This window comes from Etheostoma cragini, chromosome 18 (genome assembly GCF_013103735.1).
Source record: "Etheostoma cragini isolate CJK2018 chromosome 18, CSU_Ecrag_1.0, whole genome shotgun sequence".
NCBI lineage: Eukaryota > Metazoa > Chordata > Actinopteri > Perciformes > Percidae > Etheostoma > Etheostoma cragini.
The window spans coordinates 2,902,111-2,921,454 of NC_048424.1; the positions used below are offsets into that span (position 1 = coordinate 2,902,111).

A 19,344-nucleotide genomic window follows, 5' to 3' on the forward strand; every position below is an offset into this window, starting at 1 on the left:
AGAAACATCCAAAGCAGTATAAGAGCTCCAAACAAACCAACAAAAATAAATAAATAAAATCAATGATTGCAATTCAGTTATTTATTCATTCAGGAGCGGCTGATAAAACTCGCTGATTGCTGAGATGTCACATGAGCACGCTGCCCTCCTTGCAAAGTTTCTTTCTTCTTCCTTTTTTTTTTAAATATAAGTTAAAGAAAATAAATTTGGCTACATCATGAAAACACACGGCAACAGATCACAGAACACACAGAGCAATAATTTACACAAATAACTTAATAAATACATAAATAAATAGAAAGAAAGCAGTTAGATATACTGTATAGTGGTTATACAGAAGGCTTTGTAAAAAATATGAAACATATCGTACCCAGCCAGTGATAAATAAGTGATCAAAAGACAATCAGATCAGTTTAAGGCAGTTTTACAGCAGGAGTTTCTAATCCAAAAGGCATTACTGGCTACACTAGTTTGTACTCTTTTTGTTTCCAGGCAACAGCTACTGATCCACGGATCCACAAGCTAAAGTTAAAGCTAATCAGAGTGATGAGATTTAAGGTCTTCTCAGGCCTGTTTCGGCTACAGGTCGTCCCCTCTCTTAGGTCTAGAAGCTAATAGCACTTGTGCAGATGCTACAAAAATAAATTAACAGTCTAACGCTTTAAGTGTTTGAAGTAAAGGGGGGGTGGGGGGAGAGCGAAAAGCCAGGGTTCAAACACACACCCAGAACCTGCTGAAGTGTCCTTAAGCAAGGCACTGACTCCCTGCCAGCTGCAGGTGAGCGGCTGACCTTTAAACCTCTACAAATATGGTGCGTGTGAGTCACATAGTTTGCTGTAGGAGTTGCATTGCAGACAAATATCCTTTCAGTTCTTCTTCTACTTCAATGAATTGTCAAAATATGCCTAAAAATGTGGATGCCAGGAACCATTCCTCTTTGTTCTTTTGTGATTTATGCATTTGCTTGAATCAACGTCCCAAACATAAAACAAAAAAATTAATTTAGTGTTTTTTTCTTCTCCCAAATAATTGAAACTAGAGAGAAAGTAAATCACTCCCATCAACAGTGAAGTCAACCAGAGTTTCAGCTTCTCACCAAAGTGCCATGTATTTTTCCTTTGATTTAAAAAATAAATGAACAAAATTAAGATTTTAGGAGCCCAAGCTTTTTTTAAAACGGATATGTTTGCAGTGTGACCCTAAAGTCCTCTCAGGAACAAGGCTTTAATCTGACAGTGAAAGCAGCCTTTATTCCCGGATCAGCAGGCGGGGCGGAGCGGCATCTGCAGCAGGATCACCTGCCGGTTCTCGGACGGGTGGCATTTGTTGATGTGTCTGGTGAGTCCCGGGGAGCTGTAAAACACGGCTGGGCAGTATTTGCACGGGTAGACCTGCGAGGAGTGCAGCAGGCGGATGTGCCGCTCCTGGCTGCCTCTGTTGGAAAAGTTCTCCCCACAGACCGGACACATGTGGCAGGCGGAGGCACTCAGGTTCAGCGGCGCCGCGCTCTGCTCGCAGGCAGAGGCGTCCTCGTCCTCTGCCGGCTTGGGGGAGCCATGCTGGGACGCAAGGTGCTTCCGCAGGTAAGCTTGGCGCTTGAACTTTTTCCCACAGTGATTGCAATCATACAGCCCTTCCTCTGAGCCGGACTCGGACGGCCCGGGGCTGGGTGTGTCTCTGTCACTAGAATCCTTCGCATCATCCGGCGCTGTTTTACCGGAGGCAGCCGCCTTGTCGCTTTCCAAGTGTTGCCCACCGGAGGATCCGCTCTGCGGCTTCGGTTTGTGCCACCGCCGGTGCGAGGCGAGGTTAGCCGGGCAGCTGAACACCTTGTCACACTCAGGACACCTGTACTCAACCCGGACTATCCTGGAGCACTTGTGCTGCGCCAGAGCCAAAGGGTCCGCGTACGCCTCGCGACATAGCTGGCACACGAACTCCCCCAGCGGGACGTTGTCCCCTCCAGGCAGCTGCGGTCTGGGAGGCTTTTGGTCCACCGGAGCCTCTTTAATCTTGAGTCCGAGGACCGGAGACGTGGTGACATCATCTTCAAAGTGCAGTTTGCGGATAGCTTTGGTTTTCTTGGATGGCGGTTTGCCTTTGCGCTCGGTGTCGCTGGACGGACGTTTGGTACGGACGGTGGGCAGCGTCGCGCTGGATGTGGCGCTGGCTTCAGTGCGGTTGCTGTTGCTGGAGCCAATTTTCAGGTCCACCGGGGCAAAGAGGTGGTCCAACGCTGGGAGCGCTGCTGGTGCGGGGAAAGACTCCGCGGAAACCGGTGATCCGAGGTTGAATCGTCTCTCAAAGTAGGAGCGGTCGTAGTCCTGGCTCACGGGGCGGGTGGGGCTGTAGAGCGCTTGGTACACCGCCTCCGGGTTCCCGAATTGCACCGGTCTAGCTACATGCTCCGGTGCCGTGGCCGCAGCCCCGCAGGTGGGCGTCGGCGTCTTTGCGCGCACCGGGATGGAGGCGAGAGGCGCGCAGGAGGGCGGCAACGCCGGCGCATTAGCCGCTGTTTGCTGGGCTACCTGTTCGTCGGAGCGAACCCGGTAGGACACCGGGTTTGGTTTCTTGTTCCTTTTCACCAAAAATCCTCTCGGCATGTTAACGCTGGACGGAGAGCTGAAGGCACTTGGGACGTTGCTGCGGGGAGAAGAAATCCACTTTCAGCCGCGCGCGGACAGAAACATCTGATGCGTCTTTTTGTTGTCGTTTCCTGCTGCTATTGATCCTCTGTTCTCCTCCCGAGATGCTTTCACCACAACATAGCTGCACTCTTTTTAAAGCGACATGATGACATTGTTCCCGTCCCCCCTCGTTGACTCATCCCCGACCAATCAGAAGGAGCTAAGTTCTCCCAGTGGATTTAGGGAGTGGGTGTGGGAGGATGGAGAGGCTGATGCATGAGGAGTGGGGGTTTGCAGATTGCAAAGTAGATGTACCTGAGGGTTTTATTTTAGCGCGCGCACACGCAGACAAACACGCACGCACACACACACACACACACACAAACAAACACACACACACACACACACACACACACACCTTCTCGACCAGGGCACACGCCAGAAGCCACCCGCTTTAACGGTCTGATGCGTTTCTAAAGAAATCTACACGTGCCCCGGCTTTGTGGGTCTCTGTTGGGGTGGTGGGGGCTCTGATTTGTTCAAGAAGGAGACATCCGTCCACATAACTGATGACAAGAAGAAGTGATTAGGAAATACAATGAGCAAATGTGGAAAATGTAGCTGCAAGTTGGAAATTCAGCTCCTGAGAGGGAATGCGCAGAAAAAGTTACACGGAGAACCAATTTTCTAAATTAAAGTTAAAATGTACGAGCTCGGGTTTAAGACAGATTTTTAGAACACATTATTGAACCGTTTTCAGGACTGTGAAAGGACCTTATACTCAGATTTTAGAATTTGAGACATTTAAAGACTTTCCAGGACAACTAAAGATCCCCCAAAAAGATTTGAAACGCTCTTTTACGCACTGAATTATGGGATTGAATTCGACCAACTTCGTGATATATCTAAATGGCAAACCCCTGCGGCCCGGCAGCATGTGCGCTGGCGTGACAGTTAACTCCGGACATATGAATCCGTCATTTTGCGCATACATAATTAATAGCGAGAGGAGGGTTTCCTGCTTTGCATAACAATGGCTGCGCCTGGGCAATCTGTGGACCCGCCGTGATTGAAAAGGAAATTGCACAGTTGAGAAAAAAAGTAGAAGTAGTGGGGGCCCCCAAAACCAATCTGGCCCCCAGACACCGTCGGCGCGTGCTGTGAGTAATCAGCGCGCTCTTTCTGTGTCCCCAAATGGGGCAAACCGAGATTATCTGCGAGGTAAAACACAGCAAACCCAATTCCTGCAGGGCATGTATGACCCGGTCACCCGGATATGAGTCTGTCCTCCACCGTGAGGGATGATGGGATGTGATCAGGATCGGTGCTGAGCTCTAAAGGATTTAATATTAAGTAAAGATTTGTGCGCACACAGAAATCAGGGTGTTGATGGAAAGCAGGTTTCAGGATCAGTTTGACTGTTAGGGTGTTCAAACTCGGTACAAACCAGATGCTACTGTTATCTCATGATAATTGTTTCGATTTCTTGTTTTTTCCTTAATATTTCATGGCTTTGTGCTTTCATATATCCTCTGAAGTAAAAAACACTTACCAGACACATTTTGTCCAATATCGAGTCTTTCAGGACACATTTTCTTTAAAGAAGTCAACAAATTAGCCAGTGTAGTGGGAAAATTTCAACCTGTTTCCAATATATAATATAGGAATTTTCCTGAATTGAATTCCTGAACAGTCATTTTATTTGATTCTAGTGCAGCAACCTGCCATATTCTGGCTTGTTTTACAAGCTTAGGATACTAATTTAGAACAAATTCCAGAAACAACTTAATCTTTGATGCGTTTAAAATACTTTAAAATATTTATTTGGCAGTAAGTTTTGCTTAAGATTTAATTTTGTTTGTGAAAACTAAGTTTAAAACTATATAATACACTATGCTCAAATATACCTGTTTTTGAAACCACATATAATGCAATTTGAACAGCTAAAATACACAAAAGGAAAACTATCAGGTAACTTGTGACTACTAACTCAAAGCTAAACACCACTAATGATATGAGTCCATTTGAACTTATCTTGGATTTATATTGTATCTCAAAAAATGATTCTAAATCCTTACACATGAGGAATTCAGGATAATCTGGTTATTTTTATCCTATAATGTGTGACTTTATAAATGGACACCAGCAGTGTGTGTGTGTGTGTGTGTGTGTGTGTTTTTCTCAGCTTGGGGGTTGTTTGTAGGTGCAGACATATGTTGTTGTGTGTGCGGTTATTTTCCGGACAGGCTTCAGCTCAGCCTCATTAGCATACAGCTGTAGAGTGACACCCTCCACCCTCCACCCTCCATCCTCCCCCTCCTTCTCCTCCTCCTCCCCCCAAAAAGCTTTCATCTCCAGCCGCTATACGAGCCATGATTGGTCACGCTGCTGCAGAGTCATACTCACAGTTACAGTTGGCACATTATGGAGGACAAGTCTGTGGAAATACAAAACAAAGGAGTCAGATTTTCTCATTTTACTTGTATTAAACTATTTTTTTGTGCATCATGAGTTAGTTCTCATACCCAGATACACACCAGAGTAGAGTGCTAAGACAACAGTATGTGTACATGAGAAAAAAAAGTCCTTAATTTGATCAAATTAAAGAACAAATCAAAAGAGCTTGGCATATCAAAGAATCTTTTTTAGTGACTTTAACAGCAGTGGAAGAAATATTCAGATCCTTTTCTCAGTAGAAGCATAAACCTTGCTTGAGTAAACTTATTTTCAGCTAAATACAGTAAAAGGTTATCTGTCAGTGTTTTCCTCTTCTATCGCATGTTTCTGGATTCATACAACTGCTGCATAAATGTGTTTGTTGCATTTTCCTGCTGTATATTTTAAGGTTGTGCTCGTTTTAACTCCTTTATATATTGTTGGCAAAGTTGAATTTGCAGCAGTGCATCGTATTCCTATACGATCGTCATGTCTGACGCATCACTGTCCTGTGAGAACCATGTATGAATAATTCAACATTCTTGTAAAATAACACTCATTTCCTTTCACTACAAAAGTTGGTGAAGAATCAATCTGATGTCTGCATTTAAAAAGTAACCTGCTGATTTATAGTACACTCCTTAAAAATTGTCAAACTCATGACGGACAGAAAAAGGATTAAAAATGACAAAGCCGAACCAGAGATTTTGTCTTTTTGACTCCATACATCCTTTTTCCATGTCAAAACATTGTGCCTACATTAACCACAATGCAACTTGACCGCTGACTGTTAACTCAGGAGATTGTGGTTTGTTATGCTAGCAGCAGCTAATGTCTCCTGAAACCTCCAGTCTGCAGCAGAGATCAGCAGCGGGCTACAGAGCAATGTTTTTAAGATAAACCTTCCTGATGATTGACAGTTGGTGAAAATAAATAGAACCGCAGCAATTTGCCAGCAAATAATTGGAGGAAGCAAACATGGACGTGAACAATGCCGGATTGATTGAACATTCAAAAAAAATTGGCTATGCTAAAGTTTGATGAGAAATGAAATACATTTAGCATTTTTGGTAGACACGCACAGTGTGTTTGTGCGAACGTGAGCAGAGCTTTTGGATGACAATAATGATTTTAAAAAGCATTTATCGGGGTTAAAAAGCTTTGTTAACTTGGCGAGGTCACGTGTGGTGTCACAGCTGTCCGGGGTAAGCGAACATAGGCAGCAGGTTTCGGTTGTAGGTCAGATATTTCACAGCGCTGCTTTCCAGAGCCGCTTGACTCTGAGCATCTTGGAATCTGTCCTGAGGGGGGACATCTGAGTCCATGGCCTGCTGGCTCCACTCCTCGTCCTGCAGGTACACAGAGTTGGACACAGAGAGATTAAAGTTACATGTTTCTGAAAAACAGTTGTTTTGAAAAACAGTTGTTTTGACAGTTGTAGCGTTTGCGATGCAGTTGGCTTGTAAAATTAAATGAGGATCAAAATCATAAAAAAATTATTAAAACATCAAAGGTATTACAAAGTAAATCGTAAACAGGGTGAATAGAGATCGCGATTTTATAAGTATTAATCATGGAGGCCTACTGTACATGTTACATTTTTGAAAGAAAGAAAGAAAGACAGAAAGATCAGACGGATCAAGCTTGATGATTTGAGATCAAAATAAAAGTACTAACTCCAGTTGAGGAGATCTGCTGAAGCTCCTGCTCAAAGTCGGAGAATCTGTCGTGAAAAATGGCCGAACACCAGCTCTGTCTGAAGAAACTGCAGGAGAGACAAACATCAATTTTTTCCTATACTATTTTAAGACTTCAGTAAACCAAATACCTCTATAGAAAGAACCTCTAAACATAATTACATTCAAGTTCTGTACTTAGACACAAACTTAAGGTCCAATACTTGGGTTATTCACATTTTAGGCTACTTTAGACTTGTAATCGACGGCATACAGGAAAAATATATAGTTACTTTTCAGATTAAGATTTTACATTTAAAATCCATACAGTAAATTGGGGATTCCTGAACTGTTTTGCTTTTGACTTTTAACAAAAAAGCATTTTGGGCTCCTTGTCATGTTTCAGATGCCTAGGAGTTGTTAACAGCTCCTCCATGGCAACAATAACCCTCTGAACTTCACACATTGTTTCATTTGAAATACTGTTCAAGGTCCAAAGAGGGCAAACTCTCAAAAATTTCAAAAAAAAAAAACTTCTTTCACCACTGTCTGTTTGCATAGACAGACAACATAAGAGGTAAGAAAGAAACTAGCTGTGTAATTTGGGTGAACTGACCCTTTACATAACAGCAAAGGAACCAAACACACAGAAGCCACACTAACTGTATTGGCTGAAAGACCCCCCGCTGCCACACGGTCAATCAATGATTTTAACGGCTCACGATGCTCGGTCAGCCTCCACAATGACTTTACGAGTCAGCGGAGTGAGCAGCGTGATGAGGAATATGTCTCTGCAGAGGGGAGGCTGCGGCTTTGTCTCGTCCCGGACCGGCCACAAAGACAGATTGGGGAGCTGCATAAACAGATTAGGAGGCAAGGGGGACAATAGACGTCCATATCTGGGGGTCATTTGTGCTGAAACCTCAAAAGCAGGTCACCCGCTGTCTCTCTCTCACACACACACATACACACAAACACACACACATACGTGCACGTGTCATTTTGAAGTGTGAGGTCATCAGTCAGCAGATGAATAATGGGAATAAGATGACTACCTGGAGCTTTCTAAAAAAAATATTCCTTTCTCCGGCTGAAATTTGCTTCAGAAACATTGAAAGTGGCTCGTTTTCCTACAGAAGTTATGTAGGAAAATAGCTATTCAAGAAACAAAATCCTTAGCAAATGCCATCAGTTACTTGGTGGTACCAAAATCAGAGGAAAGAACAGCAGCATGTATTGTGCATAAGTGAATAAATGGAATTGTACTACTACAGAGGGCGGAAGAACTAGCAAACACCGGACAAAACCAAATAACAGCGCAGAGAATATCAATTTGGTGAAGGCGTGTGGTGACAACAAAACATAGCAATCATTCCTGCAGGTCTGTTGTATTACAAGTTGTTTGCCTCCTGAGTTATTGAAGCTAATAAAAGACTTCTGTAAAAACATAATACTGTTTTCGTAGTTTGTTCCATTATTCCTTTTGGTAACACATTGTAAACAAACCCCCAGGTTAGTCAAACAGTAGAATTATGACCCAAATATCTGCTGCAAACATCCATCACAGTTTACCGACTCTCCAGAGCAAAGCGTATTTATTTTTTTATTTTTTAAAGATTTTTGGGGGCTTTTCTCTTTATTTTGTAGTGACAGTGGCTAGACATGAATGGGTTGAGAGAGATGGGGGGATGACATGCAGCAAAGGGCCACAGGTCGGATTCAAACCCGGGCCAATATGGGGCTAATGCTCTTACTGGGTGGGCTAGAGGCCACCCTCCGGTGCAACGCTTTCATTTATTTATTAATTATAAAGCAGGTTGAGGTGCAATATAAAGGTTGTGAAAGAGAAATGCACACAACCAGTATTAAAAAACTGACTTTAAATGAGCCGTCAGGACTTTTGTACTGTTGTGATGTCACGACTATACTACAGTCGTGCTCATAAGTTTAAAAACTCATGCATCGTCTTTTGGAAATTTATTTTAATTTCTTAATAAAAGAAAATAGGAAAAATCCAACTTTTAAGGACATCAATTTTCTTTGTGAATGAATAATGTATCGTGAATAAATAAATGTTCTTCCTTAAAAATACAGGGGCATAAGTTTACACTCCCATATTACAAAAACCCATTATATTATATTATAAATTCCCATAGAGGCAGGCAGAGTTTTATTAATAAAGGCCAGTTATTTCATGGATCCAGGTTACTATGCATCCTGATAAAGTTCCCTAGGCCTTTGGAATTAAAATAGTCCCCGCCCACATCATCATGTACCCTTCACCATACTCAGAGATTGGCATGGTTTTATTTCAGTTAGCCTAATAGCTGGTTTGATTTGCATTGAGAGATGATTTTATGTAAATTACCCCGTGCCTATTTCTAGGTATGGTGAAGGGTGTGTGATGATGTGGGGCTTTTTTAATCCCAAAGGCCAAGGGAACTTTATCAGGACAAAAAGGATTTAATAATACAAATCTGCCTGCCTCTGTGGGAATTTAACAACGGGGTGTGTATACTTATATCCCCCTGTATTTTAAGGAAGAACATGTATTTATTTACATTACATTATTCGTTTACAAAGAAAACTGGTGTCCTCAAAGGTTTGATTTTTAAATTGGATTTTTTTTTAAATGAAGGAATTAAGATCAATTTCCAAAAGAGGATTTTTTTATTCCTGTTTTTAGTCAACTTTATGCGTTCAAAAACATATGAGCCCCACTGTATATAGAAATATTTGTAAATGGATAGTGTCCTCTCTCCCACCTGTACAGGTCTGGGATCAGGCCCTGGTGGTAGAGGTTGTACAGCTGGCCCAGCAGCTGCTGGTGTTTCCCGTACAGACTCAGGTAATTGGAGACAGGGAGGGGCTTCAGAGAGAAACAGGTCAACGCCTCCACCACCTCATTGCAGTCGAGATGTATACAGAAGTAGTTCCCCGTCTCCACTTGTCCGGTTGTGATGCCGCTGTCCTGTAACTGTGTTATTAAGAGAAAGTGTTTGACTTGTATTAGTAACGTGAAACTGCCCAGGTTAGTGTCTACACCCATTAAAAGGATAAGGCTACAAATATCTATTTTGTTTTTGTCCTCAAATCACATTAAAACACAAAAAATTGTTGGTGGCTCTGGATTTCACTGAAGACATGCTCCTTCAAAACTGTGTCACAGATTAGAGCTGCGACAGCAGAAAGCAACAGAAAGGCAAAACTGAGAACTTCTTAAATTGTTGTTATATTATTTTATTTATCGCAAGCAATATACAGTAGTTATAACGGTATGACATCTTTTGAAGGCTCATCACAAATATAATATAATAATAATAAAAAAAGACCCAGTACTCAAGCTCAAACAGGAGGAAAAAGTAAAATTATCAGGGATTATTTTCAGAGGCAGATCAATCCACATTTGGGGAAGCAGGATTGAGATATGTGGAATGGAGTCAGACTGTGTGAACCAGAGAAAATCTTACACCGACAGATTTGTTGGACAGTAACTACTTACAATTTTAACAGCAGGACCGGTTTGGTTGGTGGCGGAGGGTTTTGTAACGTGCAGGTAGTAATATCCTCCAGGCAGCTTCCCGCCTGAGGAGAGAGAGACGCACATGATGAGGGTTAAGCTGTGATGGGGTTCATATATTTTATGCTTTAATATGATACAGGAATCCATCAAGATGTTAGAGTGGCTTTCCTCAGTTTTATATCAATCAGTCAATCACAGTCAATAAATGGAGGATCTTAGAATTTGAACTGTTTGTTGCACAAAAGAAGAATTTTAAGATGCCAACTTGTATCCTGAATAGTTATAACAGGCATTTTTCATTGTTTCCTGATATAAATTAAAATTTATATAAAAAATAGTGTAAACTAAATGGATGTTAAAGGTCCCATGGCCCTGGGTATCCTGCTGTGCCTTTGAGAAAATGAAAGCTCAGATGGGCCGATCTGGAAAAGGTTACCTCCCCTTTCATGAGAAACAGGGAGAGATATCATGGCTTTCAAACGAGCAAAGTGGCAGTTGGTCAAGGCCACACCCCCACCCTTCACCTTGCCACCCCTTCTGCTCCTTAATAGCTACAGACTCAAAAATGGCATGTCCTACTATAAGGAAAGCTCATTGTAGGACTGGCTCTAGTGGCTATAATTCTGCACCAAGGCTGAATTTTGGGAAAGAGACTTCAAATACAGTATAAGGGGACCACTGAGGTCTATAAAAAAGAGACTTCAGATACAGTATTAGGGACCACTAAGGCCTATATAAAAGAGACTTCAGATGCAGTTTTAGGGGACCACCAAGGCCTATATAAAAGAGACTTCAGATACAGTATTAGGGGACCACTAAGGTCTATATAAAATATACTTCAGATGCAGTTTTAGGGGACCACTAAGGTGTATATAAAAGAGACTTCAAATACAGTATTAGGGACCACTAAGGTCTATATAAAAGAGACTTTAAGAAATATAACTAATAGATGCAGACCTACTTTACAATTAGAAAAAGGTCAGCACTTGAAATGTGAAAATTCTGAAAATATCTTCCTTAACATGGTGTCCGTGTTAAAAGATGAGTTTCAGTGGAGAAACATACACTGGCATCAAAACTGGGACAACAGCAGATACATCATAACATGCATCTCACTGTTAACATCCACCCACAGAGGCAAACAGAGCTGAGGCAATGAACTCTGATAGCGGGCTATGATACGGAATCTCCGCTCTCCCTGAAAAGTTCATGTGTGTTTTATCTCTGTGAAAAGGGCGAAGCAGAGTGGCTGCTGTGTTTATGTAACCTGCGGAGTGGCCTTGGTTACTCCGTGAATACACGGCAGCACAATGCAGCATTGTTACGCCCAGCTATGGTTTGAGTGTCTGCCACAATAACATCGGTAGTGAGTGGGTGAAAGATTGGAAAATGTTCCACAAAAATATAATGAAGAAAAATGGCAGTGCAAATTCTCACAGATAAAAGCAGACTAAAATATGCAGAGAAGAGTATTGAGCTAAAATGACCCTGAAAACTTACACAAACCTTCTCATCTGCTAATGAATGTGAAGGAATGTATTTTTATCTGAACCTTCTAAATATCTAAAAGTAATGATTAATATGCTTGCTGAAAATTCAATAAAATGTCAAGAAGGTATTAGAAGTGTTTTTCGGTTGTCCAGGGTTTTAGAAGCCCTTTTCATTCTCATTCATTCTCCTGGTTAAATGATCACTTCAAAAGATAAATAAGTGTGGCATCCACTGCGTGGGCGACAGTCTGCCCTCTGGCCTCAGGGGGCGTTAATAAGCCCATTATGGCTTATGTTCAATGGGCTCTGCGTTAAAACTATGCTGTGGGGACGTGCGTAGGTACATGGAGATATGCAGGAACCTCTCAAAAAATGTAAAGGCAGACCGCAACAACTGGGATTGGTCTGCCTGGACGTGGATTGGTATTGCCGCATTTCCTCCTACTCATTTCTGGGGTTCTCCTTTTCCATAAACAACATGAAATTGAGGAGAAGGTCCAACCGTGGTCAGAATGCACAGGAGAGATACTTTGTTTCTCTGTCTCCACTGCCAAAATCAGTACCAATCCAAAGCTAATCACCGTCGCACTCTCACTCGCTGTACCACACACTTCCAATGCACACCAGCTCTGGTATTCTCTTAAAGACGCTACGCTAGAACGACGCTGACACATCCACACACAAGCGTAATTGTTTACAACGGCGTAAGGTTTCTTTTTCCCAGTCTCAAATCAAGCTTAAGACAGCACAAAGGGGCGAAGAAGACGCAGCATTAGCAAACGTATTTAGACAATGGTGAGATTTGTGCATTATTAAAAGTGTTTTCAATCAGTACTTTTTGATTTTCACGAAAGTTGGTTTGCAAATGGAGGTCTGTGTAATCGCCTAAGCAGCCGCTTCTCTGAGCTTTCTATAGAACTTTACGGGACTGTCTCAACCACTACAAGGCTGTAAGCGTCTTCAAAAAACATCTGGTTCTTCAATAAACTTAAATGTACAATAACACAGAAGGGCAGAAGTCAAATACAATGGTTCCAGATTTAACATAAAAACTACTCAACCCTTAAAAACTCTTTAAATATATTTTTTCAGAATTGAACTCTGACCTTGAATCTTGGGCTGTTTGTACAGTGGAACGAGGCGATCCTGTTCAGGTGGAGGCTCAGCCACAGGCTCCAGCGTTGGATCGAAGAGGGGCAGCAATGCAGCCGCCAGGTCCTGACCCACTTCCTTGGAGTTGTAATTGGCGTGCGACCACTCATCTGCGTAGTAGCAGCGGGAGAATTTGGTGAGAGGTCCAGCACCACAAATGGCTGAATCGCTGGTGTGGAATGTGGCCTTTATGACGAGTCTGCTGTCAAAGACCATGAAAGAGTTGTTGATGCTCTTGAAGGCGTCGTAGTCAACGCCTTTATTGGAGAGATTAATGAACACCTGACAGAAAGAAATGAAGAAATCATTATGCCTGCTGTTTGCTTGTGATGTCATGATAAGTAATCACATTTCCTGCAAACTTCCTGTTGTTACTGTTGCTGTTCATCCTTACACGGCTGGCTGTATTAGTTAAAGGAATAGTTATACTTATTGACTTTCTTGTTGAGGCTTAGTTAGAAAACTACATACCACTTTCATATCAAGCTGCAGCAGCCAGTCAGCTTAGCTCAGCATAAAGACTACCACTAATTATCATGTTAAATCTTGTTTGTTTAGTCCGTTGCATTGAAAATGCTGACTACTAATTTAAGGTTGCCAGTTATATTAATTGTTAGCCTTCGTGGCAACTGGATTGCTGATGTTTTCTTCTCTGAAAATCCAGATGATGAAATATAACATTCAGAACAGACAATATGCTGTTTGAGCAAACTGAATGAATATAGTTCCATTCTCAAAAAACACATTTGCTAAGCCAAATTCTTTAATGTTTTGGAACCTACATGGTTTCACAGCTTACACAGTACTTGCATAAGTAATATAAAGATAACAAGACCTCATCTGCAGCAGGCCTTTATTTTAGCCTAAAATAAAAAACAAAAACACATAACCACACAATAGAAACCTCTACTGTCTGAAACAATGCAAATGGCAAACACACCAACATCATTTTGTGCTTGACAAACACAGTCTGCCTCCAGGAGGGAAATTAACATCCAACCAACATCTCTGCGCTGGTGAATTCAGCCAGTCGTTTGTGAGCTTTTCAGCTCCACCAGACACCCTGGCCCAGTTATCCACCATTATTTGGAGAACATGTTCTTTTGTATGAGCTAATGACGGAAATTTTGACTTACCCCACACTGCAGATGGAGGGGCTCTGCTTCGGTGGTGAAAGATACAGATGTGAGGGGGTCGGGGTGAGCGCCGTAGTTCATCTGGGCCAGAAGGGAGTTATGGTGGACCTGGACTTCGGCCTTCTCCATTTCCATTGCCACAACCTTCTCCACGGCAGAGTCGCTAAAGCACGAGTCGCCGGGCTTGAGAGGTGGAAGGACTAGATGGATACGATTCCCCCGGATGCCGAGGCAAAGCAAAGTCTCAATTGTGGTGAAGACATCGATGCTGTTTCCATAGACAACGGCATTATCTGGAGAGACACAAGGAAAAAACTTAGGAATTAGCAGCTTGTTTTCATAATCTTTCAGAGTGTCTACAATGTTTTTTATTCAGAGGCACAATTGTCAAGGAATTGGCAATTTTTATCAAATAGTTATACGGCTCTCTCTTTGACAGAGTTCTTAAAGGAAACAAATATCAATGAAGATTCTGTAGAGAGAGCTTATACCTCTTAAAGGCCCTCTGATAAAGAACCAATACTAATTTATGACTATGTGATGTGTGACTTCAGTACTCTGCCTGAATGTGATGCTTCATATCTATACCCCTCTAAACTCAAACTTTTTGAGACACTAAAGAGGTTAAAATACCAAATATTTCCCAAAAAGCAATGATTATCATCAAGTATTTTGAATGCAGGAGTATAATTTGTGGTGGAGTATTTTTACATATGCTGCATTGATACTTTTACTTCAGTGAATGACAACTGCAGTTTGAGTATTAGAGTTTTCCTGGCTGCCGTTCAGTGTCACTGTCCGTGGTGCTGAACCAGAGGAGCGCTGCTGCTACTGAACCATCAAGGCCAGCAGAACACAAAGCTTCTCACCAATAAATCCCTATTCCACTACTCACTTTATACATTTACTCTAATACCACTAGAACTACACAAAAAAACATGTTTTTTATTTCTACAATAAAAAATGTATAGGCACAGTTCTGTTAACTTACCCAAGTTTGAAAGTAAAAAGATACTAAGAAGATACCAACTGGTCTTGTCCATGTAGACACTAAATAAAAACCTTGTACCTGAATAAACCAGTGTGCCATAACTTCTTGGGTAAATCATTCCTTGTTTTGGGGGATATTAGATGCATCAGGAGTACATGAACAAAAAGCCCTTCACATTAAAGAACACATCTGGTGATGTACTATATTTTTCTTATTGCCAACAAATCCCATAAAAGGACCGACAACAGTGATTGTGTCTGCAAACAAGTATTGCGTGTAACACAGCCTGATATTTTTTCTTCCTCTGTGCCAGTAAAACACATCATTGAGCTACACTGTTGCACTGGGTGACATCTTTCTTCATCACCATGAACACACACACTGTAGTTTATTTACACTCAATCCTGTACACACCGTCCTGCTGCCACAAAAACTCACTACAGCACCAAATGTGGATTACACCGCCACTGAAAATAGTTCCAAAGAAATGCACTACTTGCTCCTGTTTGTTTTGATAAAATTACTACAGTGAGCAACTGTAAGAAATTACTCACACATTTTTTTAAATTTCATATCTAAAATTAATTAATTAACTCATTTTTTTAATATTTCTTTTTACATTTTTTGCCTTTTTAGGCCTTTGATGATAGGGCAGCTGAGAGAGAGGGAATGACACGCAGCACAGGACCGCAGGTCGGAGCCAAACCTGGGCCTGCTGCGCCAAGTAGTAAACCCCGCACCCGCTCCACCAACTGAGCTATCTGGGCGCCGTTTAATTTAGTTTTAAAGATTGAAGTCTTCAGTAGGAACCAAACAGGCAGACAGGAATCAGAGAGTATTTAGACAGACATGCTGGATTTACAATTTGTTAACAAGAAAAATATATTTTAAGCTTGGGCCAAGATAGAAAAGCTACATCTGCTTTAGGCTAATGCAAAACAGTTTGCATTTACTCAGTTTTCTTTTGTTATTATTCTTAAAATATGGAAATAAACATGGTATCTGCTGGAGTCTGCCACGACAATTTGCATTTTTTAATGGTTTTCCTTTATGACTGGGATCACCTAATTAGTACATATAAAAGCTTCACTCTAGATCACTGCACAATTCCTTCAGAGAGCAGATTAATTTTGCTTAATGACAGTGTTTATTTTTTTTCCTGCTCTGAAAAGCCTGGCTCTCAGAAAGTGATCTGATAATGGAAAAGGGATGGAAGAGGCTGACCTGATTCACAGAGATGAAAGATTTCTCTGCAGCTAATTAGCTGCTAATTACACTGGGGCACTTCAGTGCTGACTGGCTGAGTAATGACATAGTACTACAGATTCATTTTAGGTTCTCTGTGTGTATGTGTGTGTTCACTTACCCTCCAGCTCCACAAAGTTGGCACACAGCCAGCGGCGAGCAGCTATGCAGTCGCTGAGGTCGTTGAGGGTGAAGAGGTTAGATGGGATGGGCCCTGTGTATCTGGACTGAGGCTGCAGCTGCTTGATTGTGATGGGCTGGCTCAGATCCACACCAGTAGGACAGGGAACCTACAGCATTGCATAAAACAGACACACATTGAATAATGATGTCAATTTTGATGAATAACGTACATTGCAAAACATCAAAGCGACTCACAAACAGCTCAGGCCCCCATAGAATAATCACCAATCACAGAAGATAAGTAGTATTGTGAAAGGACAGATGAATGAGATCATATTATGTTGGCATATTTTTGGCAAATGTTGGCATACGGACGGCTAACTAGCTAGGCATCAGGAACGTCTGCTCCCGGCGCGGTGGTCCTTAACGCGGTGAGTGAAGTTGAAAAAAAAAAACTTGCAGGTATATAGTTCTTGGGAGAGATCCTTCAAACTGGTGTGTAACACAGCATGTGAGTGGAGTGGTAAAAATCGAATTTATGCTCCTTGCCCAACTCAGATTCAAATCTGCACTTCTTGCTCCAAAAAATTAAAAAACTGTGTTGTATTTATTGGATGAACAGTTCCTATTCTCCTTTTCCGCCAGCAAAAAGTTAGCCAGACAGGCACTTGCACAATGGGAGGGATGGCAGGCCCCATTCACCTGCATGTTCTGTGCTGCGGTAATGCAGAGACGAGCTCGGGCATGCTTCGAACTCATGGTGTGAGTGGTACAGGAGCAAAAGGAGAAAAATGAGCAGGGGCGATAAAGTAATGCTTACATTTTAAAAACTGTAAGTGCCTATTGTCTCACCTGGTACTGCAGGCCCGTGCACAGGACGAGGTGATCGTAGGGCACCTTCCTACCCCCGGACACACGGATGTGTTTGGACTTCCTGTTGATGCCCAACATCTTCCCAGTCACCACACTGACGTTTGAATGCAGAGGTAGCTGGGCCAAGTCTCTGCTGCTGTATGCATGACTGCAGGAAGTGAAGAAACCTCTTAATGTAGTTAGCTAATGTAGTTGTGAATGCTAACTTGACTTTAAAACTATACATAAAATGAAGGGATAATGTTTTTGGAACGTTCTCATGGTATGTTGTGATCCATTATAATTCATTCATTCATTCAATGTAAGATGCCAAACATGATTTTCCATTTCCATGCCTGACGTTACATTCACTCACCTTGTGGACAGAAACCCGACGTCCTCATGGTTGTAGACGTTGAGGAAACCGTGAGTTGAGACAAGGCTCAGGTGGTTGAACCTCAGGTGAGGGCTGTGAGAGAACAAACAACACTGAATAGCATGAGTGCTTTTCCACAGGATACAGTGAATACGTACAGGAAACAGGGCATCACAAATGTTATCTGGGCAAGGACAACTGTAATTCAATAACAACTACCTTCTTTATACAGTTATGGGCAACAGCATTTAGAAAGCCTAGCTAATGTCAGCCATGCTTAGATGAAAAAAAAGAATATAAGAAGAGAAATCAAACTTTGAGTCAGATACAACAGGAAGATCCATGAACATACATGAACAATAAATATTAGCTGGTGCTGCTGCTAATACTATTTGTGTTGAAAATTAAGGAGCTCAGACATCAAGTTTCACTTACTAGTTCCTCTTCCACTCAAATATTGCTTCAGTAAAACTTAAAGTGCTTGAATAGAGACATCTAAAAATTCTGAGAAACATTAAACAAATGGAACATCTCAGATGTTGAACTAATGGTGCTCAGGTGGGAGTTCTCCAGCCGACTGATGCATGTGTGGTTCCTAAGCATCCTGAAAAATCCTACACTTCCCTCTTTCCTTGTGTCCGTTTACTGTCCACAATATACAACATCTCTTGTGATGTAAATTACTTCTTCTGTGGTGTCCTACAGGACATTACACCGCAGATAATGGCAGCACCAGCTCCTTTGTCCAGTGAAAAGCAGAGTGCGTACCTTGCATTGTTCAGCCTTATCACACTGACGCTCTGATCACCTCCTGCTCTGTTCTTATCTCAGCTTCCTGCCACAAAAAACGCCTAGCGGCACAGATATACAGCGCCAGACACCAAAATGCTGCTGAACTGGCTGTTGTGCTACATTACTCACGAGTAGTACAACTGGCGAAATACGCTGTGAGGGAGATGATACAAATTTGTCAACCAGCAGAGATTTGGCAAACTTAAAATCTCGGGTTTTAAAAGATCATTGTGGATACTTTTGATTGCATATGTCATAATAAAAGACTGTGTCCATATTTCCCTCCCTCTCTCTCTAGTAGAGTGAGAAACACTTTGGAAAGTTTGCAATAAACAATGGTTTCCATTTTCAATTAACTTGTTGATTTATATGATTTATTCGTTCATATATCGTTCATATATCGTTCATATATATATATATATATATATATATATATATATATATCGTTCATATATATATATATATATACACACATACATACATACACACACAATGTGTAGAAACATAGAAAATGCTCACATTTGAGAAGCTGAAACCAATGATAGTTTTTACATTTTTGTTTGACAATTAACTTGATTATGGATTTATTAATAGCACACTATGCAAGTTTTGTACCTTAATATAACAGCTTCAAAGTAATTTCAATGTTGAACAAACTCGTATTAGGACGAATTATCCCATAACCGTGCCCCTTATAACCTCATAAGGAGCAAGATTCCAGGTCGGCCCATCTGAGGTTTAATTTTCTCAAAGGCAGATTAGGATACCCAGGGCTCTGTTTACACCTATCACCGTTTGTAGCAACTGGGGTACCACAGGCAGGCTGGGGGAATTCATATTAATGTTAAAAAAAAAATCATAAAGTAACATTTTCATGCCATGGGACCTTTACGTTTAAATTAGGTTACAGTTCTCACTTGTAGAG

The 19,344-nt window shown here is 41.7% G+C and overlaps 2 protein-coding genes and 1 long non-coding RNA gene across 4 annotated transcripts in view; 1 reads left to right on the plus strand and 2 right to left on the minus strand.

The window, feature by feature from the left end:
• The first annotated feature begins 479 nt into the window (after positions 1-479).
• Positions 480-8,455, plus strand: LOC117961067. The gene is made up of 3 exons (XR_004660308.1): positions 480-572; positions 7,539-7,559; positions 8,444-8,455. It is a non-coding gene; the product is annotated as an uncharacterized LOC117961067 (long non-coding RNA).
• Positions 484-15,545, minus strand: insm1a (insulinoma-associated 1a). The gene is made up of 2 exons (XM_034899373.1): positions 15,442-15,545; positions 484-3,045 (listed from the first exon to the last, which is right to left on the minus strand). The coding sequence occupies exon 2, from the start codon at positions 2,601-2,603 to the stop codon at positions 1,260-1,262; it is 1,344 nt and encodes a 447-aa protein (XP_034755264.1). The 5' UTR covers positions 2,604-3,045; positions 15,442-15,545; the 3' UTR covers positions 484-1,259.
• Positions 6,099-19,344, minus strand: part of cfap61 (cilia and flagella associated protein 61) — a 33,590-nt gene continuing 20,344 nt past the window's right edge. The window contains exons 17-25 of one of the 2 annotated variants that reach the window (XM_034899343.1): positions 17,628-17,720; positions 17,252-17,420; positions 16,398-16,566; positions 14,041-14,333; positions 12,859-13,186; positions 10,242-10,324; positions 9,505-9,716; positions 6,741-6,828; positions 6,099-6,412 (exon numbers count right to left, since the gene is read on the minus strand). In XM_034899343.1, the coding sequence (XP_034755234.1) occupies positions 6,254-6,412; positions 6,741-6,828; positions 9,505-9,716; positions 10,242-10,324; positions 12,859-13,186; positions 14,041-14,333; positions 16,398-16,566; positions 17,252-17,420; positions 17,628-17,720 (1,594 nt within the window). In that variant the 3' untranslated portion in view covers positions 6,099-6,253. The remainder of the gene's footprint in view (positions 6,413-6,740; positions 6,829-9,504; positions 9,717-10,241; positions 10,325-12,858; positions 13,187-14,040; positions 14,334-16,397; positions 16,567-17,251; positions 17,421-17,627; positions 17,721-19,344) is intronic. The other variant, XM_034899344.1, reaches the window with a different exon arrangement.